The sequence below is a fragment of the Haemaphysalis longicornis genome, unplaced genomic scaffold (assembly GCF_048455015.1).
Source record: "Haemaphysalis longicornis isolate Haplotype H1 unplaced genomic scaffold, Haemaphysalis longicornis Haplotype H1 scaffold_8, whole genome shotgun sequence".
Taxonomy (NCBI): Eukaryota; Metazoa; Arthropoda; class Arachnida; order Ixodida; family Ixodidae; genus Haemaphysalis; species Haemaphysalis longicornis.
Window position 1 is genome coordinate 122,542,508 of NW_027526445.1, and position 26,752 is coordinate 122,569,259.

At 47.0% G+C, this 26,752-nt stretch overlaps 1 protein-coding gene across 1 annotated transcript in view; it reads right to left on the reverse strand.

The window, feature by feature from the left end:
• LOC144150042 (transmembrane protein 135-like) overlaps nucleotides 1–26,752 on the reverse strand; it is a 51,545-nt gene that overhangs the window by 10,929 nt on the left and 13,864 nt on the right. Inside the window, exons 2-8 of the mRNA XM_077681840.1 lie at nucleotides 17,539–17,675; nucleotides 16,868–16,957; nucleotides 16,721–16,754; nucleotides 15,164–15,232; nucleotides 12,576–12,622; nucleotides 5,820–5,858; nucleotides 4,294–4,405 (exon numbers count right to left, since the gene is read on the reverse strand). Coding sequence (XP_077537966.1) covers nucleotides 4,294–4,405; nucleotides 5,820–5,858; nucleotides 12,576–12,622; nucleotides 15,164–15,232; nucleotides 16,721–16,754; nucleotides 16,868–16,957; nucleotides 17,539–17,675 — 528 coding nt within the window. The remainder of the gene's footprint in view (nucleotides 1–4,293; nucleotides 4,406–5,819; nucleotides 5,859–12,575; nucleotides 12,623–15,163; nucleotides 15,233–16,720; nucleotides 16,755–16,867; nucleotides 16,958–17,538; nucleotides 17,676–26,752) is intronic.

Consider the following 26,752-nt stretch of genomic DNA (forward strand, 5'->3'; position numbering starts at 1 on the left):
AAGAGAAGGCGGCGAGGCGGTGGGCTGCGGGGGCCGAGCGCAAGCGCCGCAAGCGGGCCGACAACCGTGCATTCGCACTTTCACATTCTCCCCCTCGGGGAAATGCGGGGGAATTTTTTTTTAAATATTGAGGAGCACTGCGGACGCCGACGCCGCCGCCGCCGCCGCCGCCGGCGGTGGATGGTTTGGGGTCGCTTATAAAGTGCATTCGCACTTAAAAAACCATGGTTGGAGTGGACTTAGAGAGGGATTGGCTAGGTTCGTAGATGACGTAGCCACCGCACTGTCGCATCTACCGACACCGGTGAGTGGGAATGACGCATCGGAGGGGGTGAAAAACGCGGGTAAACAGCGGCCACACGTTCCAGCTTCGCTGATTACCCATCGGTACGGAGTGCATGGGCGCATCTTTCTTGGGCTACTTGAACGCGAAAATTTTGGTCTGTCTGCCCGTATGTCTGTGACTCGAATCAGCCGCCCGGCCAAAGAGAAGCAATGTGCACAATAGGTTTATATACCCACCGCCAAATCTAAAAGTGTATACGTCCGGTTCAACACTTTTGAACAAGAACAAAACATTACGCAAATATGAAGTAAAAAATCAACACAAAAGTGATATTTGCATTGTTCCTTTATGAAAACATTCATGGATGCTTGATTTTTGCGATAGAAAATGCTATACTACATCCACTTCAGAAAAAAAAAATTCAAAAGAAATGAAACGGCAACAGTAACGAAAGGTTCCGCTAGATAGGTTCCACGTTCCTCTTGGAACGCACGTGGAGGAGGGCAACGTGGTTTTATAAACGTCGCAGTATGGTGTCTCGATTCACGCGCGTCTCCGCCGTACGTCAGCGCGGGCATCGAGGCACCCGGTCTTGAACAGTGGAACGCGGTAAATTTAAATTTTTACTTGAGCAAACCTCTGGCGTGTTTACCTAGGGAGGAGCGCGACGGGAATGGAACAGAATAAAAGGCGAGCGGGAAAGAGAAGGGAGGCATTTACTTGGCCGAAGCGGCAGATGACTACCGTCTTTCGTCGATATTTGCAACGAAAGCAGCAAATACGCGGCCAATCTTTTAAACAGCGGATCTGTTTGAGCGTGACCTTTGTCGGTGTGGATCGTTGACAGAAAACTATCATCATGGGCGAAGTGGAGAGGGGGAAATGCTAGGCCAAGAAGTGTGAGGGAAAGTGGCGAGGACGCAAGGAGACGACGAGCAGGTGTGGGGAGTGCGCGCCTCAAAAACAAAACACTTCCCGTGGTGGAAATCGATTTCCCTGGGTCTCCCGCGCGCGCCGTGAAAACGGCGTCTATCCGATTGCGCTATCATCGCATTCGGGGCGCTCAGCATTTCCTTCGGGTTCGTAGTGCGAGCGCTGGCTTCGGACTTTGGCTGGGTTGAAGTACACTTTTCGCTGCGGATTTTGGCAGCTTGGATTTTGGACTTTAAAGGAGCCATGAAGAGAAAATACAACTTCGTTTAATTTGAAAGAACTTGGATTCAGTATCTCACTCAGCTCCATTACAGCCACAAAAGATGTTTTTTTTGACGAAAAAAAAATCAAGAAGTATTTAAAAACTTTCAAATTTTGCGCCACAGTGACGTGTTATGAGCAAGAATGACGTCATATGGGCCAACAATAAAACATAATTTTCAGTGCGTTAACTGCAAGCTAGCATTCAAGTGATGCGGTCAAATGGAACTAGAGGCCCCATTACAGACGTCCAGTCATGTGTCGTGGCGACAGGTCAGTTAGGCGGCCGCCAATCGCACAAACAAGGTTCCGTGACGTCATAGAGAAGTTGCGGGAAATTGGCTAGGGGGTCGCGACTGCTTCACACGTTTTCTTTAATATCCCGCCACAACATCCCATCTTGTATGGTTCTGCCCGCACCATCCCGATCCCCTCCCTTCCCCATCCCCTGAGCGGTGGGAACGCGCGCTGACCAGCCTGCACCCGGAGGACCAGCAACGCCTGATCAACCGGGCCACCCGGGCTGCGGAAGCGCGCGGCTTCCTGAACTGAGGACGCCGCCCACCCTCTTCTTTTTTTTTCTCAATAAAACGTTTTGCCTCCTCCTTCTCTCCGTTAGTTGTTCGAAGATTGCGATGATATTGGTTCATTGTTATCCGGACTAAGGAGTCTTTCTAATAAACCCAACTTGTGTTTTGTCTTCATGGCTCCTTTAAGAGGGCTGGTTGGGGACTTTTATTTAGCTCAGTTTGTATGGATAAAGCTTCGCTTTTTAACCATCTGAAAGGGGCAGACCTAAGGAAAGCCAAGTTAAAGCTACTGAAGACCACCAGCCCGATGTTTTCTTAGTCTTCGCATCTCAGTGGCGAAGGTGGGCGATTTTTTTCTCCCCCTTGGAACGCGTTTTCCGCGCACGTCCGTCGAGTCCGTCCCGCGGTGGCTGAGCGCGATCGCACCCGCCCCGCTGCTCCCGGTATTCCTGCGGAGTTGAACAATGGACCTTTTCCACTACAAGAACAGCGCTAGTAGCGGCAATAATGGAAATCACAATTGGTGGCTCTTTCGGCCAAGATTGTTGGTGACGCTCTTGTCCGATATTGCTAATTGCGGGGCGCGCCCGTAAATATAGCTAAGAGGATTGCTTAGCACTCACATCGCGCTTCGCTCTTTAAACTTCTTGAGCAGACGTCGCTCTTTGGGTGCGCACTTGGAGAAAGTTTAGCCCGTTTGCCAATTTCAGTGATTGGCCGTGCAATGACAGCACTTTGGCAGTGGCCACCGAATGCCAATAATGATCTGTATGAAGTTGGTCCAGGCGCGCCCATGGCACCAGTAAAAAGCGGCAAATGTGATAAGAGCGAGCCACCAAAAGTAATGGCGGCACCTACACGGGCATGCGCAGATAACGTTCGTGGAAAAGGTCCATTTCGCTCTCGGCAGGGCTGCTGAATGCGTCGTCTGCAGCGTTTTCGCTCAGTAAGCCCGAATTTTTCGCTCAGTGAGTATTAAGGTGCGCAAGGTCACGTTTTGTGATGGAATAAATATCGAAGCCACGAATGCGTAACTCTACGAGCAACATCTTTTGATGTAAATTCACGTATACCATCCAGTTCCCGTGAAGGGTTGGTAGTACAATTGGTGCAAAAAGTGATCACGCTGATGATTCCTCTACGGGAGATACTTTATGGCTGAAATGGCTGAGTATGTTAATGATAAGTCAACTGAAGTGTTAAATATGCAAGAACTAAACGACAATTTTGATGACGTTTCACGCATTCTTAAAATTTTATAAGTGCAGGACGCTTTGAGCAAACACAAATATTTCCGTCATAACTCGGTAACCTATGTCTCTATACAATTGACTAGGTGTGTTTTATAGACTAAAAAATTGCTTACAAATAATATTGGAATGCGTAATGTCTGATTAAATGCAGCGAAGAATGCGAGCAAGTAAAAATTCTATTGTTCCTGCTGTGTATTGTGGTTTTTGCTTTTGTGTTAGCTTCTGTATGCGCTGCTTATAAACTAATGGAAATTACTGCATAAACGTAACGCTCGTGATGTATGAATTGATAAGGGCTCAGGTTCATTTTTTCGTCTCCGTTTTCATAAATGTTATGTTTCACTTTGTTTAAACTGAGAAATACTCTCACCTTCAATATTTACTTTCAGAAATTCGCTGTCATTTATTTTGTTCGAACTGTTGTAGGTATTATGTGCACTGATGTATTTACGCCTTTAGCCACGGTATACCCTTAAACATGCACACTGTCTAAGAAATAAAACATTGGTAAAATCGGTTGGATGAGCTGTTTTGGCCATGCAGTTTGGTGATAAGGCCATGCAATGGTTTTTTACAGGAAGCTAGAGTCGGTTTATCGTCATGAATGAAGCCTCCGGAGCATGTGCGCGTTGTGGAAGAGCATGACGTCATTGCATAGCCCCAGCGCTCGGCTTTGGGAGCCGTGAAGCCGACGGGGGTACCGCGCCTGCGCAATGTGGGAGCGTGACGTCACCACCAGAGCGGCGCGGCGCGTAGGCTTCTGAGTGGAAGTGCGCCGTGTGCAAAGGGATGACGTCGCATGGCGGCGTGGTATTGGCGTGCTGGGAAAAGCGCCATAAAAGGCACACGAAGGTGTCTCAGCAGAACACGAAGAAGCATCATAAGCAAATCAAGCTGTCTCAGTTAAACTCCAAAAACGGATAGGTGTTTACGAAAGAGATCGTCAAGCGCTACAATGATGGCGCTGCTAAAATTGTAAAGGGATACATTATTATGCACTATTCTTGGTTTTTCACGTCAGTTCACGTACCGTGATCGACGATGCGAGACAGGAGAGTGCCGTGCGGAACTTGTGCTGATTGGCGCCGCTTTCTGCCGCGGCGCTGTGGTTGCAAGGGAACAGTTGCAGACCGAGGAACAGCCTGCAGCGCACATTGTGCAGTGGAAAGGTCCGATACGGTAGGCTATTTTTGTAAAGCTCCACCACTGAGTCGGGCACATGTTCATAAGTGGGCTGGATTGCTCACACAGTGTGTTTATTCGCGAAATATCATCGAGCATTTTCATTCAACAACTAAGTCTCTAAAATGATTTTCTGTTTTCGCGGAATATCTTTTCTATTGAGATGTACTTTTCAATTAGAAACGTGCGAAAATCTAATGCCTACTTGTGGTAGAATATGAATAAGAAAAAAAAATTAAGAGTAAAATTGAACGTTTGGTGGGTTCGAAAACTTTCATTTCGGTGAGCACACAAGTTCAGTGCGTCGCAAAGCAAATATATTTTTCAGCAAACACGCTTTTCTTATGTTTGGTTGCGGGGATACAGCAATGTAAAGCATTGGCCACCACGACTTCTAAACACTTATCCTTTTACGTGGTTTTGGTGAATAAAATTTTTTATACCAGGAATAGGACAAGATAAACCATAAATTGCAATTTACAACCACTCGTTCAATTTTCCACTGGATGTCTTAATGTACGCTCAAATCATATGCCCGTGCATACAAAATTTTTTTTTCTGCTCAATTTTCTCACTGGCGCTGCCTGTTTCATTCCCTAACCCTGTAATGCCCAAGTATCATTATGATACGCAATCTTTAGGGTTTTTTTTTACTCGCACCTGGGCCTGTCGACTGCCAAGAAATGCTTGCTGTATCATTTCTCACACTTCCTACACGTTTTTCAAGAAACTGTAGTTCCAAAACTGGCCGCATTGAGTCCCACGTACAGTTTGAAAAATGGCTTCCTCCGTTTTAAGCACTACCGGCGGGTCTACACGGATTTTAATGCGTATATGATACACTTTTTTATGGGTATATAATACATTTACACATATTTTTATACGTATATGTACATGCACCCACATTTAAATGGGTATATGATACATTATATACCGACATTATATAAGTAGGTAGACATATACCTGCTTTTTATGGGTATATGATACGTATCATTTCATAACGTCCGGAGAAAAAAAAATTTTTATTCTTTGAGTCACGAATAATAATGTAATAAAATATTAGAATTTTTATCTAATGTTGTCGTTCTTTGGTCACTACACAGCTAATTTCTTTGTTTCCTTTTCCCCTCTCGTTTTGCGCACTTGACCGCTTTCCTCTCTGTTTCCCGCAGCTTCAGCGGAGTGCGGTAAAGGCAACACAAAAATACTCCCAACGCGGTAAATGCACTCAGCGGAAAAGCAACCGTTTCTTTATAACTACATTCGTAGTTTTACAGTATCAAAAAAAGCCCGATTCAAAAAAAGCACTTAGTACACTGTAAATGGAATATTGGTGAAGTGTTTGACGTGTTGAACATTAGCGCGCTCACGTACCGTAACGCCTTGAGGCTCAGGTCCTTGGACGCGGTGCCCCTGCAAGACGGAGAGAAAGGCTAAAATGGGGTGAAAATGCAAATACAGAAATGGGCTGAAAGATGGAGTGAAAGTGATCAGTCTCAGCGAGGAGCAGCAGAGGCGACTCGATCGCTAACGGTTACGTTGCTTCAATCGCGAAATGCGAGGTGGTGGTGCACATGGAAAGCAATCACGATATACGTGTTCGTGCATCTCTGCTTACCACATAGAGCTACGTTTAAAGCGTGCCCCGATTCATATAGGAACAGTGGAACGATGGCCGGATTCACTCGGCAGTATTAGTGTGCCACACGGGGGGCTCTTTGAAGCAGCAGCATTTGCTCTGATGTAACTGAAATGAGTCGTCGGCTTTGCCACAATTATGTTTAACAACTTAGGTTTGGAGTGACCACTTTTGGATAACGAATTTTAAACTGTGGCAGGTGTAGTAGTTACAAATATCATTTTCGCCCTGTACTGGCATGTTTGCTGCAAGAATAAAACAAACAAACCAAAATGGGATTTCTTGCTTTGATGCTTCCGCCTCCTCTCCAATAAAATTATACTGAATTATCCACGCGATTGTCATTATAATTGTCAGCCAACGGTGTAAAAGTTACCTATCGATCGCTGCTAACTCTGTTTCGCTACCTTCACCACCGTAACAGAATTGTACTTAATTGCTTCTGAATAACGTCCACATCATCAGATGCAAGTCTCGACGACGACGACGACGACGACGATGGCGATGATGATCAAAAGATTGCCGCCCTTTGAACAGTGCCACCGCCGCAGTAAACAGAGAAATCAGAAAAGATATAGGTGATGACTGTAACGGTGATCACCCTTCCCGTGATCTTAGAGTTTACATGTCATGGGGTATACTACAATAAACCATATGTTCACTCTTACGTCGCGGCATAGACGTCGTCGCCATCGTCTTTGTGCGCGCGCACGCACGCACGCAGCATGCACGCACGAGCGCGCGCGCGCACGCACGCACGCACGCACGCACACACACACACACGCGCACGCGCGCACACACACACACACACACACACACACACACACACACACACACACACACACACACACACACACACACACACACACACACACACCCGCATACACACACACATGTACGCGCGCGCACAAACACATGCACGCACGCACGTGCGCACACACACACAGAATCTTTAATCAACAACAGGTGCTGCGCTAACACCAGTACCTGTTGTTGATTAAAAATTTTGTTCATTCATTGCTTCTCGAAAGAGACATCAACCACTTTTTTATCCCTCGCAGTGGCTGACACTTTCTTTCTGTTTCAAATTTCTGCGTTGGTGTTTTAATCGAATTATACCTCTAACACGCTGCCAGTTTCCGTTTTCGTCTTACCTTCACCAATAGGGACAGTTCGCTTCCATCGTGTACACGTCCTCCCCCCCTATTAGGTGCTTCTTATTGGAGTCTCTAAGGCATTTAAAATAAATAAAAATGCTAGAGCTACCCTAGTGCCCACGTTTGTGTTCAGTTTCTATTAAATATGCTCCACGGGCAATCGCTGTCATACCACTTTGGGAGGCACTCTAACAGTGTGGTCTATGTGTCCAGCATGGTGCATTCGCTTACAAAAGTACAGATGTGCTGTTCCACCCATAAAATATCTTCCCCCTCCAGTCGTATAATTATGCATCGGCTGAGTTTATGTTATTACGTTAGGGACAATCGTTCCAATCGTAAACGTGGGGGCTACCGTTTTCAACGAATGTTGCGCGGGTTCTACCGCATCGTACAAAAATGCATTGTGGCTTCCCCCTCCACCTCCCCCCCCCCCCCCCTCAAAACCTATTAGCTTAGCTTAGCAGTGGATACGCGGCTGTCTTCTGCGTTAAGAGAGAAAGAAAATGAGCTTTTATTCGGTGTTAATAACAATAAAAATTGCAACCAAACTTTGATAGCACCGACAGGCGTCGTCTGTTATGTTTTTCTTTATCTCGCGCATGAGGAACCGCCAGCGCGTATAGGAAGCGCGCGCTGTGTGCCAATAAATCAGTTCTTGTTCGTGAGCTGGCTGCTGTCCACTTGCTCGTCATGCTACGCGCCTGCGCGCGGCTCTGCCCGCACAGAACACGACGCAAACTAGCAAGGGTATTACGGTTTTCCGTCTCCCTTGCATGTACGGCGTCGAGTGCAAGTTATATTGCGGCTGACGCCGGAGGCCACGTGCTTTGACTGGCACGCGTCGGAACAAAGACCAGGAAAACCAACGGAATCCGCGCGTAAGGACGCGCGGCGCTGACTAAACAGCACGGGCTCAACGCGCAAGGTTCTCGCGAAGTGGCGGGGACAAGAACTCGCGCACTCCCGACTCATTGTGTGCCACGTCATTGAAGGCGGCCAACGACGTCTCGTTTTTTATTCACGCTATTTACCTAACACAAAAAATCGTATGTTTGTACGATTGTCGTTGCCCGCAAAATCCACACTTGCGACCCGCTGGCCGAGGCCAGGTTCACGAGAATCGCTCTGATTACGTCGTCGTTGTACATGTAGGCTCGTCTTGTGTTAGACGATGCTAATTTGCACCTTTATGCAAGCAAAATTGTCACCATAGCAAACAACTCTTTCTCAGGAGGTATTGATTGATTGATTGTGGGGGTTTAACGCGCCGACGCAACGCAGGCGATGAGGCGCGCCGTAGTGGAGGGCTCCGGATTAATTTTGACCACCTGGGGATCTTTATCGTGCGCCGAAATCTCGTACACACGGGCGTTTTTGCTTTTCGCCTCCATCAGAAAAGCGGCCGCCGCGGCCGGGAATCGAACCCGCGACCTCGTGCTCAGCAGCGCAACGCCTTAGCCACTGAGCCACCGCGGCGGGTCAGGAGGTATTCACATGACGGGGAAATTTGACGTGGACTCCTATGATGACGCACCGCGTGGCGTGTGCGTCGAGACATCTGTGTACGCCTCCCCGCTCCGATCGGAGGTTGGTGATTTCATTCGCAGTCTACGAACGATCCGAGCCTTGGCGGCGCAGGCGCCGGGATTTTCTAGGTTCATCGGGTAACCAGAGCAACTTATAAAGTTCTCGGCATTCCTTTTTCGCTGCTTTTGATATGTGATCCCGGTGTGTCACATAACACAGCGTCGATCGGTTGTAACGAGTACGGCGTATACGGCCGTCGCTGTAAACATCGCTGCCTTGCTTCTGCGTGTCTGAAACAGTTGTCAATTTGAAGCCAAAGCTTGTCTTTGAAGATGTCATGAGTTTACAGTAAAGCTGCAGCCATTGCGGCAGTAGGCATGCTTCTTGGAGGCGCTCCTCTATGGAGAAGAACAAAAAGCCACCATCTTCGTTTTGCCGCTATGTTCTCGATTGAAGTTCGTGGACGCGACGGCAGTTCTGCTCAGGTGTCGAGGTTGGCGACCAATATGATCTGCAGACACTGCTGTTTTTACTAAAGTCACATCACCCGTGTGAAGAAAGGAGTCGGCAGAGCTGAAGCCTGTGTGCGGTGACGTCACGACCTCGCTCAGATTTCTCCCTCGTCTCAAGCATACATCATGTGAATACAGGTTTACTTGCAAACCACTGGCGCTAATTTTTTTAACCTTCCTGCTCCAGAGTACAGGAGCAGCCTTAAGGTCAGGCGCCCGCGCAGCAGAGATGGATGCATGGAGGCTGCCGTAGACGAGGCAGTCGGTGTTTCAAGGCTGTCACGAGTTAGGGATACCACCGGAGACAACGTTGAAGGAGGAAAGAAAGAAGGTAGCACGAAGAGCTTGGCGCCGGAACCTCACACAAGAAGAAGGGCTCCAGAAGAAGGCCAAAGTGGGAAATTAAACTTCCCGCCAACGAATGAGCCAATTCGTAAACTCCCCGCAAAGGAATCTGGAGATTCCGAAAATTAGAACAAAAGATTAGTGCCGAGGGCAGAGAGGCCAATGAAGGAATTCCGGCATTAGTTCTAGGACATTGTAGCTGCTATAGAGGAGAGTGTTTGCATACAGTTTTTTTAGAACGTTTATTTTGCCGCAGGACATAGGTAAAGGGGCATGACTTGGTGATGAGGAAAGTTGATTAAATGAACATGAAAATGTTCGCTCGGCGGGTGAAGTCTAGGAGCGAACGGTGACGGGGCCCCTCGGCGGTGTAAGCGGATGCGACGTCTATTCGGAGGCCAGTGGCCGCAAGGTGTGGCATCCTCGTCGGACGCAAGACGAGGCAAGACCACAGCAAATGGGGGAGCTAGGTCGGCTGCTGCATTACCTCGGTGGCAAACTGGGCACCCGAGGTTTGCAACAGCACATCGGAAAGTATATTTCGCTGGGCTCTTTATCTAGTGTTTCTTTGGTTAAGAGTTTGTTCGGATTGTGTGGCTTTGTTGGTGTTGTAATTTGTTTGATTTGGGGGTTTGCTTTGTTTCATATAAATTTCCGGGTTGTCAAGCCTGCCTCGGTTTCCCTCGCCAATTCTTCACTGACCCTCTGGACAAGTCGCAAGGGCGTGGCAACAAGAAAGTCGAGTGCTGGGTTAATATTTGGGGCAGGTGGTGTTTCCAAGTTATATAAAAAAACAGCGGGCGTCTGTTTCTCGTGTTTCAAGAAAAGCGAGATTTCTGTTTGCAAAAAGACCCGGGCATAAACAGCGGCAGAGAGCCACGCAATGCTGAGCGCCAAAAAGGGTCATCGCGGCCTCTCTGCATGCGTTTACCGGTATACAGTTGAACAGCGTTAGCACAATACGGTGATTCTGCTTTGACTGGACGCACTGGGGACGTAGGTGTAGCAGGCTGGTATACACTGCGAAGAGGTAACAGCTTCGCTAGAAGTAGGGTGACTGCCAAATATAAATTGGAAACTCCAACGCGCTTCTGCACTCAGCGTTTTGCGCGCATTCGTACGATGATTACAGGTCTTTTTTGGCTTATTGGTCGCTGCCTATGAGCTTCCACTCATCATCTGTTTATTTAGGGTATGCAAAGCATGTTTATTGGCCTACAACGTTTTACTGCATGCTCTGGCCGCGTGCCCAGCGTCGTCATTCACTGCTCCATTCAGAAGAAGGCGGAACGCCACGTTTGCAGATTGTCAATATGAATGCAGTGCTTGGTCTGGGTTTAGGCGTTTGATTCGTGGTATTTTGTTCTTCTAATCTGTCATAAGCAGGGAACCACACAAGCCAAGCGGCAAACTGATAATACGATGGCGTAAAACCAGCAGCCAGATATTAAGGCCGGCTTCAGACTGTTGCCGCAACTGTCGTTATAACTTTGAAGAATGACGTCATTTCACGTCTCAGCCAACCGAACTGCGTGAAACGCCGTTTTTTTGCGTCCATAGATCACTAAATGGCTTTTGCGTCGGCAGTCTGAACATGGCCTAATGCTGTTACGCACAACGGCTTAGCATACGCACGGTAGCGATTGCATAGAATCATTATAAGTGAATCACAGAGCTGGTATTATAAGGCAGTGGAATGACTTGCATGACATCTCTGTCCAATCGATGTTGCTAAACGAGCCCAGTATCAAAGCTATACGCATTTATTCGCACAGCTGGTATCTGCAACGCTAACGGTTCCTTGATTTATAGCCCGTGATAGAGCACGCCTTACGGCATGCGCTAGCTTTTTTTCGCAAGTGGCGGCACTCGAATTGGGATTCCCGGTGGCCACGAGAAATCCGCGTCAAGGTGTGTCTAAGTCTCCGTTATCCACGCTTGTGTCTACATCATCGCTGACGTAAACATCGATTGCACGCATTTGTCACGGCAACTTTATTTCCACAGCTCTGCCTTCTTTAGCTATGGAAACGTCAAAGGTCCATTTCCCCGCTTCTACACACACACCAACTAGCTTAGACGCGTCCTACTTCGCGCCAACCTGTTGACGTTGTTGGGAACCAGCACGCCAATTGAAGGCAGGCACAGCGCTGAAGGCTTGGCCGCTCTTTGACTGCTACGGGCGAGGCGGCAGCTTTGCCTGCGTTGGCTACACGCAACTAACTCAGGACTGACGAACCCCCCCATCTCTACTTTCCCTTCTATCTGCAAAGCTACCAGGGGCGGAATGGCGCATAGCAATTGGCCACGGAACACCGGACACCGAACGACGGCAAGCGGTCATAAGCCGGAACGAAGACTATGCGCAATCGAAGTAACGAAATAGAAACGGGTGAGCTGCTATTTAGCCTAGTACGGGACTCATTTTGATCCGCGACGGCTGTGCGGACGGCCCCGAACTTAAAGTTTCGTTCGTGTAGGAATACGTCCTTGCATCTTCCCGACAAACTGAAGGGTCAGGCCCACTTAGCACGTCGCATAATTCGCAAAATTTTTGCTCACGGGCGTGAAGGGGACGTTCACAAACCTGACGGCATATTTTGGCTGGTAAATAAATTCGTAACAAATGTAAAACTACCAATGAGTTATGTTTCGGCGCATGAATAAAGTGCGCATAAATTCAGGTCCGGCCTAATGTTCACAGTTAAAAAAATCTTTCTTGTGATGTTATGTCCACTGGTTACCCATGGGATGTAACCAGTGTAACCACCACCACCACCACCACCAACAACAACAACAACAACGAAAAAAACAGACAAAGAAGGCTTATCAAACAGAAAGAAATTTGCATTTCGCGATACTGTGGGTCCTTCTTTGTTCGTGCTGTGTCAGTATACCACATATCTTGAGGCACGAAAGAAATCACGAAAGAAACCCACTCACGTACCTTGCTAACGCAATGACTCCTGCTAGGCTCAGGGCGAACAGTGGTACCTGGGAGATGGAAGCAACAGAAAATTAGGACTTAATATGTAGGAGACAGAGACCCGCGCAGCAGGGCATCGCATCATTCCAATGCCACGAGCTGAACTGCTTGTCTTCTAATTTACATCAACCGGGCGAAAAAAGAAGCAGTGTTCTGACAACGGCACAAGGGGGTCGCGAAAAATCTGGTATACAGTTAAACCTAGATGTCAAGAACCTCTATATAACGAATTCCTGGATTTAACGAAGTTTTTTAGTTCCCCATTGCCAGCCACATTGAAGCCCATGTGTTTGCGACCTCTATTTAACGAAGACGTACGGTTAACCTTGATGTATAACGAATCCGCTACGCTGATGAGTCATTGTTTGTCGCACTTTTCCTGAAGAAATCGGCTGGAGAAATGCACTAATCTAGAGAATTTCGGCCGCACCGCAAACTACCGTGCTTTCCACGTGAGAGTGCGTTGTCGATTAGGAGCCAGAGGGCGTGAAGTCACCCGTCTCCACTGCTATCTGTGGTGTCGACTCGTCGGTGTTGAGTTTTGCTGCCTGAAAACGAAAACTTCTCTCTTTTGAAGACAAGCTTGCGATTTTAAATGCCGTCTCCGTCGGTGAGAACGAAGACCGTCACCGCACGGTATACAGTATCCCAGGTAAAACCCTCTCACCGATTTTGAGTGCGCAAAAGATAATCAAGTTCGCGAAAAGGTGTACTTCAAGCATAAGTTTGGTCCATGAAACGCGTTAAGGCACCGAAAAGTGTCTTAAGCTACGTTTGCCTTAAGCGTCTTAAGTTACAAGGGTAAGTGACCTTGCTTATTTGGAAAGCCGTGTAGTGAATAAGCTCGTGGGGGAAGCAGCAGGCAAAAATCCCACTGTTTTACACTGTCAAATAAATCTTTCAAGGGTGAGTTCACCGTCACTGATGTCTAGCGTTTTGGTTTTTTTTTTTCCTACTTCATTCACGCGAGCCTTAACTCGAAACCTGCAAGAACGACAAGCTGCACGTAACAAAAAATTGCGACTTTTTGTCAACTTCGTTATATCCAGGTTTAACTGTACTGCTTGTTGCGTTATAGGGCATACTTAAAACAGCGCATTCGGACGGGACAAGAAAAAGAAGACACAGGACGGCTTTGTCTTCTTTTTCTTGTCCCGTACGAATGCGCAGTTTTAAGTATGAATATGAACCAACTAGCACAACAACATGCTTTGCTGAGCGTTATAGGGCACCGAGATTTTCAAGGAATCTCGCCCGCTCGTAGACCTATTTCGCGTAAGTATGCATATTTAACTTTGCCCCATGAGAGCAACTCCTTACTACGCATGCGCGAAACAGTAAAAAAAAAATGACTTGTCTTTGACCTTATGAAATATTGAGGGGTGTAAAGATCTCTAGGTAATGAAATGCCGACAGCCGTCGCTTGTACTTTCTCTCCGATCGCCGAGCATCGAGCCCACGCGCTGACTACCAAAAACCACCGCACCGGTGACTTGCGACATCACGCCGTAACTTCGCCGTTCCCACGGTCCACGAACCTGCTGCAGCAACACCTTCAGTGCAAGGCGTGCACGGCATACTCTAATACCTGCTGTATTTTCTCATAGCAACAGCTTAATGGATTTCTGGCTCGTATTGTATGGTATCGACATATTGAGTTTTTAGTGAACGAACCAGAACACAGCGGAATGCAATACCAGTTCAGTTGTCTTGGCATCAGGTCAAAAACTTTTGAAACGTGCATGTTTAGCAAAAATAATTTTATTGATCCGGTCAGCTTTCTTAACGCGTTATCATACACCTGGTATTAATCCAGGGGAATGGCTACCAAAGCCCCTAAGCCATTATTTTTTAAATGGACCCAGAAAGAGGTAAACGTATCTCATCGTGCAAAGAGATCTCAAGCGTTGAAGTTCTGAAGAACCAAAGTACAAACCACCCTGAGTGTTTTAAAGATATTACTGCGGAGTGCGGGCTGTAAGGCGGAAGGACTGCTGCTACAGTACGCGTGCGTATTGCTTCGTGTTGAAAACATTGTGCACGTGTTACAGTGGCCCAGTCATATTTCATATGAGCAAAAATTCGACCAACATAATCGCTTCATATATTGGCCGAGCTGCAAAACAGGGACACAGAGACACACTTTACTTGTTAGGGCTTTGGCTTAACCCGAGTCCTTGAATGCTTCTGCGTTTCTTGTGCGTTTGAGTGTGTGCGTTTGAGAGAGAGAGAGAGAGAGAGAGAGAGAGAGAGAGAGAGAGAGAGAGAGAGAGAGAGAGAGAGAGAGAGAGAGAGAGAGAGAGAGAGAGAGAGAGAGAGAGAGAGAGAGAGAGAGAGAGAGAGAGAGAGAGAGAGAGAGAGAGAGAGGCATTGAAGGACTCTGGCTTTACTAAGGTAAGCGGGGCGGCGACACAACTGCGCGCGCGCGGATAGTTCAAGCGCGGCCGACTAAGTTGTGCTGCCGTTCCGTTCAGCCGGCACGGCCGTTCAGATGGATCGCCCTAATTCCGACACGCATTTTGTCGAGGTCGTGCGGTATCATCTCCCACCTGGGCGCGATGAAGGCCCCTGGGCACAACTCCGCTGTGTTCCAGGATCGCAAACGCCACCTCGGCAGCCTGCAACGACGGGAAACGCAGTTGCGCATTGTCACGAGGAGACGACGAAGAGAGTCGAGGAGAATGCATGGGGCTGTGGTTCTAACGTATGAGGAAGAAGAGACTGTTTGTGGCGCGTAAACTATACGCGGGAGCTATGACACGGCCACCATCCCGTATATATATATATATATATATATATATATATATATATATATATATATATATATATATATATATATATATATATATATATATATATATATATATATATATATATATATATATATATATATATATATATATGTATATATATATATATATATATATATATATATATATATATATATATATATATATATATATATCACTTCACCATCAACCACGGTTAGTTTTATTTCTCCTGCCACCTCGTAACAAGGAATATAAGGGCAGTGTTTATTAATTCGTGGCAACAGTTGTGCCGGGTCTGTTACTAGGTCGTTTAGTTTAATGGAGGAAACGCGGGACAAAGCGTCAATGTGAGTGTCTCATCCCAGGAGGGTATTCTAGACTTCACGAATTTTTTCGCGAATCCGCTATCTTTACCGAATGGCTGCTGCCAGTTTCGCCGTGTGCTGCCGATACCAAACTTGCTCATTTAACACCCGAAAGCACACAGTGAGAAATACTTTCCGGTGAACAGGGCAAATTTGCTAAACATTCCTTACGCCGAGAACAGCCTTTGCCTGAAAACCACATTCAGTGCGATAAAATACACAGTGAAGCCCACCACCTGTTTGATTTGTCCCGGGAAATGGACAGCTCAGTACACATATCATACAGAAAGAACCCTGCGTCATCCAGAAGATTTAAAGAAAATAAAAAAAAATGGAATTACCACATCGCGCAGTATTACGAGAAAGTAAGATTATACAAGAAGGAGTTCAAAAAAAAAATCTCTACGACTCCTAACGACATTTCGTAATCATCTGGCGACGGAATTACCACCCATTCTTTCCCAAATAAACGAAGTAGCAATCCTCGCACAAAAAGGCACTGAAATGAAACTGCATGCAACACGCTTTGTTACAGGGGCCCTACGCATTATTGCCTGCGCCTCCTCGAATAAACACGTACACAAGAAATTCGCAGCCAACATAAGCCAATCCATTAACGCTGCCACTAATCTACACGAATAAATGCATATTTATCAATGCTGTAAGCCGCAGTGGATCACGTAACGTAGCATGTTACAGGTATGTGCTGAGCTTTGCGTGGGCCAAGCGTCACTTGTACCATGCAAAGCTTAGTATATATATGCAAAGTAATGAGGTAGCAAATTGAGCGAGTTGTATAGCATTCATGGTGGTCAGCGCGAACGGAAACAACACACAAAGTGTCGTCTATTCTCTTCGTCGTCTGTGTCGTCTATTCTCTTCTTTGTGTGTTGTTTCCGTTCGCGCTGACCACCATGATTAGTATGCAAAGCTTGGTCGAAACGTAATAACACACAATCCGCGAACTCACCAGCCGCAGCATTGACAGCAGGAGCGCCTGGACACTGCGGCGGGGCAGGAGAAAAGTCTCTGTCACGCACATACAGAGTAGAAGATGATGGGCGACAAGGTCCGCGCTACAAGGCGCACAGCGGCCAACGAAGAAGCAGCAACGTACCGCTTCGGTTCTTCCAGCTTGATTCCCAGGTATACCGCTGCCAGGCACGAGAACAGTACAGAGCCCGGCGAGAAGTGGCCCAGGTAACCGCTGCGGTCAGTGAGAGAGAGAGAGAGAGAGAGAGAGAGAGAGAGAGAATTATTTATTGGAGAGTTAGGCTTCAGCCTAATTAGAGGAGCTGGCTACTGCACCCTTCGGAGTGACTAAAAGGTACAATGGTTGTCTTAATGAACCACGAGGTTAGAAGAAGTACATTGAAAGGGCATAGCGTCTGAAAAATCACTTGCGCTCTCAATAAACTACTTGCCATGTGTACAGTTTATGTGCTTGCTATGTGTACTTGCTTGGCACAGTTTTCTAGCAAAATATTTGCATACAATCCGGAGCAATCGAGGCAGACTGTTCAATTTGCGCAGTGACTCAATTGTAATTGGTAAAACTCCGAACGTAGTTCCTGCGTTCAAAAGGACTGCTTAGGACGGACACGCAGGCAAGAGCGCATTTAAAAGCTGCCTTATTTTTACGCACGAACGTGCACGCAAAACATTGCTTTACATCACATTTTACCGCATCGCATCGTATCCCGTTCAGCGCACACACCTAGCAGTATATTTCACCTATACACTTATTCTGCGAGGCCATATTAGCCTGGCGAGTGATGGCTAACTCACCTGGAGATGCAGGCGAATGCGCATAGGAAGAAGAAGCAGTAGGCGATGCTGAGCGACGAGCGCAGGCTGTTGCCCAGCACGTCATGCAGGATCAGCTGCTCCAGGGGCACGGCCTTGACACGGGGCAGCGCGGCAGTCTGATAGCGCGCACGTTGGCAAGACAGAGACAGGAATAGAGCATCCGTAAGAAGATGGTATCAAGCACGCGTTGCGGAGAAGAGCACTCCGTCAGTTACTGCAGGCTCTTGTCGGTTCTCCTGTAACGGCTAAAATTCCCTCGGGCTAAAGCCTGGCGTACTTATTGTGACGGGTACCTTTCATATTCACGTCGACCGATCGGCACTGCAACCACGATATTTTTCCGTCTTTAATACGCCTTAATCCATAATTAACAATCTTTAACCCCTCTTTACTAGTCATTAGTATCAATCAATAATCAATAACTCGGTAATCATTGATTATTTCTTATACACGACTGTATTAAGGGACAAGAAAAGAGCGCAGTGGTTCAGGGATCAAACGCGTGTAAACGAAATATTAGTAGAAATTAAGAAGAAATGAACGTGGGCAGGGCATGTAATGCGAAGGCAAGATAACCGTTGGTCATTAAGGGCGACAGAGTAGATCCCTAGAGAAGGCAAGCGTGGCAGGGGGCGGCAGAAGGTTAGATGGGCAGATGAGATCAAGAAGTTTGCGGGGATAAATTGGTCGCAGTTAGCACAGGACCGGGATAATTGGAGGTCCATGGGGGAAGCCTTTGCCCTGCAGTGGATGTAGGTAGGCTGGTGATGGTGATGATGATACACGGCTGACATGCTTCGGCTCCTTCCCGGCCTTCCTCAGCGTTTTGGTACCGTTCGTGTTGACTCCAGGGTCATTCAAGTTCAACCTTACAATGAGGCATATCAGGCTGTAGTCTTAATAATCAGATCTTTTCTCCCCCCCCTCCCCCCCTCAATCTCCACGCGGGAAAACGATCGCAGCAATGTTCCGGGGTGATCGCCAACGAACAAAGCTGTACTCCAGACCGTGAGAATTAAAAGGACACTGCAATAATTTTGTTGCAGTGTTATTCGTCGATTGATGTTTTAGTTGGGTCTACTCCGTCGCTTTGTTGCTGTGTATTATACAGCCGACGTCTAGAGCGTCAGCTTAAACCAGGCGGCGGAGTTGGTGGCCGCTTTATAAAATACAACACCACGACGACGCCACGCAGATTTGCAATATTTCTTGACAGCATTTCAGTCTTCAAAAGACTTACGTTCCTCCTTCTTACGGGTGACGACGACGACTTCGTGTTCGTCAAGGCGATGTTGATAAGGGTTTAGCTGCTGTTGAGCCGAAGTAAGTTTTCTTTCAAGGTCCGCAATATGTCATCAAGTTTCTGGGTTATAAATCATCCCCGGAAGAACACATCAGCTGTATACTCTTCTTTTCAGTGACTATACAAACTACCTAACCGCAAAGAAAAGCCAGAAGTCTGGAAAGCCGATGAAAGCACAGGGGAGCAGTATGACTAATTTGTTTCGGAACGAAGTTCACTATTTTTAATGCTAGGAAAGAGCGCAGAAAAATGCATTCAGAGCGGGGATCCGAATCGTTGTGTACACCTCCGATGCTCCACCGGTTAAGCTATCTAGGCGACTGCGTTCTCAGCCACTTTGTGGGGTATGGTAATACTGAATCTAAGGTCCGAGAGTGATAGCCAGGGCAGCTCCAACGACTCGTGGTGAATGGGACCTTCTTTGTAGGCCTGGTGCCGTGACTTGACCATCTACAGCCTGTAAGAGCAATCGACGGACTGGAAGCCCTCTTATACTACCTTTGGCACCAAGGATGCCAGAAGCGAAGCCCTCGCTGTGCATGTAGCTTAATTTCTTTAACACGAAAGTGTTTTATTCCGGGATACACAGATTTCACTGATGTCATATCCGTCACTGAAGTAACGCCAGTAGAACGAAGCAAGCGGCCTGTAAAGGGTGCACCCCTGCGCACAGGGTCTTCTTGCGGGAAAGCAACCTTTAGTACTAAAGAGTACGTTATACTTAGGGTTGTTCGTTTTCAGGTTTTATATTTTAAAGCGAGAGTGTTTTATGCCGGGATACACCAAGATTTCTCTGACGTCATATCCGTCACGGAAATGACGCCGGTACACCTTTGCCGAAGCGACCCGCCAGCAGGACGTCGCTCGCCAAGCGCACCCACAAGACAGCCTCCGACCAACAAATTCTGCTCATTTCCCTGGAGATTTCGCTGCATATTTCACTTTCGTGTTTTGCCGATTTCCTATGGCAGAGGAATCAACATATTTCTTGTTTTGGAATGAGGCGTTAGTCGGCTACAGTATCAACGAGTAGCGTCTTTTCATCGACGTTACCCCATAGATGGCCTCTTTGTGTGGCCGCCCGTGGCTTTACTTGGGATAATCATGACTGTTGGCACTCGGCCAGAGCGCCGACACTTACGCAAATTGAGCGCTACTAACCGAGGCCGGGATGAGCGTGGCATCTGTCACAACAGAAATGACGCTTTAAACTACCAGGATATAGGAAACGGTGCTGCTGCTTGCGAGGAAAACATCAGCGCGACGTGCCTATACACAGTCGAAGCGAGGGGAGGAGAGAATCGTGTTTCATTTTTTCCTGCAGGCTGCTGAGAATGTGGAATTCCGTTTGTTCAGCCTTGCACTCTGCTCGCGCTACCAGCAGGTGCGTACCAATGCAACATTGCTGCGCATTTAGGGTGACGAGCCGTCCGGATTGATGACTGCTGTTTCGCGTTCCGCAAGGGACACGGAAACCTTCACAAATGTCCCGCATAATACCAAGGTCATTCATGGGGTCAGCCGGCAGAATCCCACCTATTTCCGATATGCGCAAGAGGGGTGGGGGTGCTGACTTTATATTTGGAGGAGCGAGCAATGCCCAATTGAGGAACGGCGTGTTCGTGGTGCAAGGGACACCGGCAATACTTGGAGGAAACTCATATGCGGTCATCCCAGTTACATCAGTAGTTTACGCCGATACTCGAAATGCTGCGTGGACCGCTGGGTATGAAGCGGGCCATTGACTCTGTCGTTGACCTCTGTCGTTGACTGCACCGCCAGCGAAAAGATTTTTACTCGCGCGGATGCATGGGGTGTCACAGACACCACAATCTTATTCCCCCCCACCCCCCCTCGCAGCTGGACAGGGTTGCAACAGGTACCCAGGAGAAAAAGTCGCAGGAAATCTCCGGAAGTAGCCAAAAAAGTCGCCTCCTTTGTGTGAATGTTTGAAAAAGAGCCGGAAAGGTCGCCATTTTTCGAAAGGCGATGCTAGTAAGTACTTTTTAATTACCTTCGCAGAAAAAAAAAGCATAAATTCTGTGACGTAGAAAACAGTATCACAAATTTCATTTGTTCGCTGTTGTGCGGGAAAACGACAGTGGTTGGCTACTACAAAGAAGTTAAAATATGGTGTTCGTTTTTTAAATGAGCCAAATCGACAAACCGGAACTGATTCAGATAAAACTGCAGTAACACGAAAAACTCGGCAACTTTCCCTTAACAAATGTGGCAAGAAAATTGGTGAGATAACGACCAGCAAACGTGTCCGTGAGCCAGATCCTGATGTGACATGGATAAAAAAAATTACACCATCTTCCCGTGGGGAACTGTAAGGAGGTTGCGAAGCATCATGACGGTTCCGTGTAGGTTTCATTGTGTTGCCGTTATGTTGCTTCATTTATCGCAGCACGAATGGGAACGTAATGTGAGCCCCCATGCAGAGACAAAGAAATGTAGAGAAATGTAGAGACAGCGAAGAGACCGACACCTGCGTTACCTGATCCAACACCTCCAGGTTCTCGTCTTTCTTTATTGTTTTTTTTAAGAACGTTTATTTTGCCACAGGGCATATATATGGGTTTATGAGGTGATGGTGATTAGATGAAAATGAAAATGTTCGCTTCGCGGATGAAGTCAAGGAGTGAACGATGATGGCGCCCATATATCCATGCGGCGTATGCGGAGGCGTCGTCTGCGCGGAGGCCCGTCGCCGCAAGGTGCCGCAGTCTCGTCGGCCTCAAGGCGAGGCAGGACCACAGCAAGTGGTGAAGGTCGGCAATCGCGTCGCTGCGGTGGCACACCGGGCAACCAGGGTTTGTAAAAGAACCTCGGTATTGAGGATAGTGGTGTTGTTCCACGTCTCATGGCGCATACCCACGCGGGGGATTGGCCAGGAATCGAGCAAGAAGGGGGCGGACGGCGGAAGTGGGCGGACGGCGTGGCGGACGACAGTAGAGTAGAGTGAGGACGGCGGACAACGACAACAAGGGAGGGAGGGACACAGCAGCCCCGAGCATGAGATGCTTCGCATCTAAAATAAGCCAAACCCATTTGCTCAATGGGATTTCGCTTTTGACGTGACTGCTCGGACTGTTTAGTGTGTGTTTCCATAGGTTGTTTCTTTTTTTTTTTTTGCTTTTGGGAGTTGGCTTATGAATTCAGACAGCAGTTAAGAGATCGGCGAAAGATCTGCCCCCAGTCGTCAACGACAAAGTGAACAGAACAAGAAGTAAACGAAATGAAACTGAGAGATGTAAAACAATAATTTACTCTCGTCTCCCCAGTCACTGCGGAGTAAATATAGTTAATATTATTATTTTTACTCCCATATTCACCATTTAGTACTCAATAATTAGCCGCCGCTTACAAGCCATGGCAAATCCCCCCTCACTGTCTCTCCTGGTACGAGCCACTTCATTAATGTGAAGAAAAAGATATGGGCAGCCTTCCTGAGAAGCGTTTTGAAAATTAATGGCAGGGCAAGAGAGAGCTTGCTTACTTCGAGAGTGCCTTCAGGTGTTCCCAAGAAAATGACCCTACGGAGCAATTCGAAAAGAGCTGCTAATGCTGCCAAGAGGACTCGCCGGCTCTTCATGCATAGTTCTACTGTTCTTGAAGCGCTGTTGCTTATGTTTAATGACTTTTCCGCGAAAACTCCACCGTACCATCATTGACAGTCAATTGCAATAAATGTTTCATAAAAATGCCGCCGCAACTTGAATGTTTGAATTCAGTACAAGACGATTCCGAACTTATCATCCTAACCTTGCTCAAATTTATCGCTAATTTTTAAATGACTTGTGGCCATAAAATTCCCCTAGCGGACATGTAAAAGATGTCATTTAATAGCTTTGACAGCGTTGGATTTAGGTCCGGTAACACTTTCGATTTTTTCTCAAGTTTGCTTTAGGTGGATTTAGCTCATTAAAAAAAAACAAAAACAAAAAACAAACTTGCCTCATATGCAGGTTTAGGTGAAGCATTTAAAGAATACGAATGACTTGGAACGGGCGTTTCCTCCTCACCATGTTTTATCGCTTTGGCTGCCTGTTTACATTTCTGTGCCTAGTATAGGTCGCCACATATACTTACCACGACTTTGCACGCCATGTCAAGCTCCCGTAAACTACTGAAGCACTACTCTTTAAACCGATAGGGCTGCTTGAAGGCCTTGAGGCTATTCTTACAGCATTAGGTGCACGACATTAAAAATAGCGAGGGAAATTTCTATGTGTGGTGGTAAGCAGAACTGTACTGTGGTGTGTTTGAGTGGCTGATTTGTTGGGACCTGTCCTAAACTTTGGCAGATAATCGTCATTTCCCTAAAAGTTAGTTCTATTGTGTTTGTTCAGTTTCTCTCAACGGCTGAAACGTACTTAAACCTCACATAAAGCCGCTTTTGTGGAAAGTGGGGTATCAGAAGGGCACGGAAATATATAAAATCACCAATGCTAAAAGGAGCCAGAAAGTAGCCAAGTCGCCTCGAGTCTCGAAAAGTCGCCAGTTTGGCGACAACTTGCCAGACCTGGCAGCCCTGCAGCTGACACACTTTTGCAGCCGCCAAGGCATTGCGTCCGGTGGGGCGCCAAAATTTATTGCTATTATGTCACCGTCACTATTATGTCACCGCTGCAGCGGGTGACGAGCTCACTATTGCGTTGTTTCAGCGACTCCGCAACTGTGGTCAGGCACATTCCGTCCATGACAGATTTCTCCTCACATCGCCACCATTTATTTCTCAAATTATTGCATATGCTTACTGATAACAATGATTCAAAGGTCTGCCATCCATGTTGGGTAGATTTAATAGCGGTTATAGCGATAACCCTAATCTCATTTAGGGCCCCGCTCCAGGTCATGCTATAATGAAATGATAGAGGAATCGCAAACACTGCCAAACAATCACCAGCACTGCAACGGCCACGATTACCGGGAAAGCAATTACCGTCACCACCGCTACTGCTGTAGCCACAGTCATCATTATCGCCACCACGATCGGGAGTAGTGTTATGACGATAAACACTACCATCATTAACACCACGATCTGGAGCAGTCCTTCAATGATAAACATGATTCTTGCGCCTCGTTCGCCGATTTGCGGCACGCAGGGGGAAGTCGGCGCTGACGGCTCTGTGTGCGAGGGACAGCGGACGGTAGAGCAATGCTCGGAAGACAGAATTCTGCAGGGCAACGGTAGCGTCTCGGCAGCCCAGTGGTCGCTCCGTCCACGGCCAGCCCCCGGAGCTCCAGGTAGCGTCCACCTCGCCCTACATTCCGTGAAGTCCTTGAAGGATCTTCCGATCGGGCCTGAGCAGTGCCCCGGGCACGCCAACGCAGATTTGGGGGACGCCGCGGGCCCGGCCTTCTTGGTAGGGAGAATTTGCAGTGGCGCCACCTAGCTTGCGACTTGCGCGGCAATTGTTGGTTTTCGCCACAGACATAATATACTGGTTTTCGCGCAATTCGTAGCGGGGCTTTAATCGAATAATTGAACGGATTTAATCTGAAGTATCTCGGAACGGTGAAGCCTAATTCAATAGTGCAACCTCAAATGCGCCGCATCCCGTATTTTTCATTTAATTGCTTGCTTCCGCAAAGGTCAGAGGCGGATTGTCATGAATTTGTTGGTTCACCCTATGGAGGGTGGTGGGAAGTTTCTTATGGTGATTATAATGGTGAGGATGATAGTACGATAGCCGACGTTTTTATTAGTATTAGGATTGATGAAGTTCTCATTTTTAGAATAATAGTTATTATTGCCGTCATTGTAGATTATTATTATTATTATTATTATTATTATTATTATTATTATTATTATTATTATTATTATTATTATTATTATTATCTTTACTCTCGCTATTGTTTTTTCCGTTTTCTGTCAGTTTGTTGCTCTGCTTTTTGTGTGATCTCTACAAAAATAAGAGCCACAAAGGCGTCTTTTTTGTCTTTTTTTACCTGTACCCACCATCTTTTTTGTCTTTTTTTTACCTGTACCCACCATTCACTCCGCCTGTGTTTTAGTTATGTCATTTCCACTACTTCAATTTGCGTGTGTCTCCACGCTTGCTTGTTACTTCCAATATGTTTCTTGTATTTTGTTTTTGTGTAACTATCCGCGCGCCAGCACTCGGGCCTTTGGCTGTTCCTGGGCACGTAAATAAACATGATTATTATTAACTTTAACTTGTGTCAATCACTCTATTGCCCAGACGCATGGAGGGCAAAATATTGCTTTTATCACCAAAAGTTTGAACAGCACTCCTTCTAGTCTCAGTTCTTCGTCCTGACGGGTCTATCCCCCCTTTTACTCCCCGGTCATCGTGTCCCGCATTCCGTGGTCTGACCTATATGTGCATTCCTTTCAATCATGTTGACACCAAGGAGAGTGCGTTGATAGTGTTTTCACTGATCTGAAGGGGAAAGTGCGTGACAGCTTACGAAGTTGATGGTGCGAGAAAGCGAAAAGCGCCGATGGCAATGATCGCACGTGCACGGTCAACAGCTGGTGGTCGAACCGTTTCGTTGTGAACCGGTAACCGTTATTTATTTTTTCGGCACAGTTCCAGTTCGGGATTAGCGGGATCAGAAAATAGCGGTTACTGTTTGAGAGTTCCAAAAAAAAAAAAAAAAAAGGGGGGGGGGGGGTGAGTTTCCGGTTTTCAGTTTGGTTGGGATCCGGTTCGACGACGCGCATATATGAGCGTGCGTCACGTCACCACCGCATCCTTGGGGGCACTGCAATGATGCTATCGACGACACGTAGTAGAGAATAATTTCGATTGCTACGTTCACGAAGCCCGATGATTAACATCGGCCGCTTTTGTCGCCCCCGGGGCCAACGTTACAGGTTCTATGGTTTCAGCGTTGCTCGTAACTGCGTACTGCGAGGCCAGGTGAGATCGGAACGGATTAGATTTGCGGTAGGCTTTGCGGGTGCGAGGAGGTCGCCGTATGCTCCCTGATATAAAGCCTGACCGGCATACAATAAAGTATGAACAGAAATAAATAAAAAAAGGATGCGATAACCGGACGTAGAATAACGGCGCACCGCGATTCGTACTTGTGTGTCAGTATCTGACTCGCGACACTAATACAAGAGTTTATTAGGAATTCCTCTAGTAAACTATAACCCTCATACAAACTTTGACCAGCTCTAACAGAGCCACTCCTAACAGCCACCACTCATTTTAACCGCACCTTCTCCCTTCTACCCCGTTCCCCCACAAAAAAAAAAAAAAAAAAAAAAACCACAACAGAGTATTGTCATCATTGAATTATGCTACGAAGACTGTTAACGCTTTGTTGCAGGAAAAGAAACTATATGTGCAAACTGCGGTTAATTTGGTTTTCTATTATTTTGCCTCTAGAAAAAGCAAATGAAAAGTTTTGTTCAAGTCAAAAGTTTATTTCACAAGATACAGAATGTCCACTACAGTGGACAACATGCAGGCTAGGTTTAGTGGATAATTTTTTGATAATTTCTTTCAGCAGTTGAGATTTTTTCCCGTACACTTGTACGCCTGAACACAAAACTGTGAACGCGTCACACTATAGTCGGAGTTATGGACGGGGAGGAGAAAATAGGTTATCCAGGCTAAGAGCCAGGCTTGCTACTGGGCACTGGGGAAGGGGTGTTCAGGGAATTAAAGAGAGGGCAGGCGAAAAAGAGGGGATAGGAGCGGGGACGCGCACACACATTCGTCCCTTTGTGAGCACTACAGCTTTTCACCTCAGCCTGTGTACTTCATGATACGCAGAAGGGCTTTTGCTGCCTTCTGCGAAGTCGATGGTAGAGGTCGAAGCCCTAGAATAGCCTCTACTGTGAACGGTGGATTGTCCAATCGGCTGAGCTCGGCGGCCAACGCGCGTCTTTCCGATGAATACTAG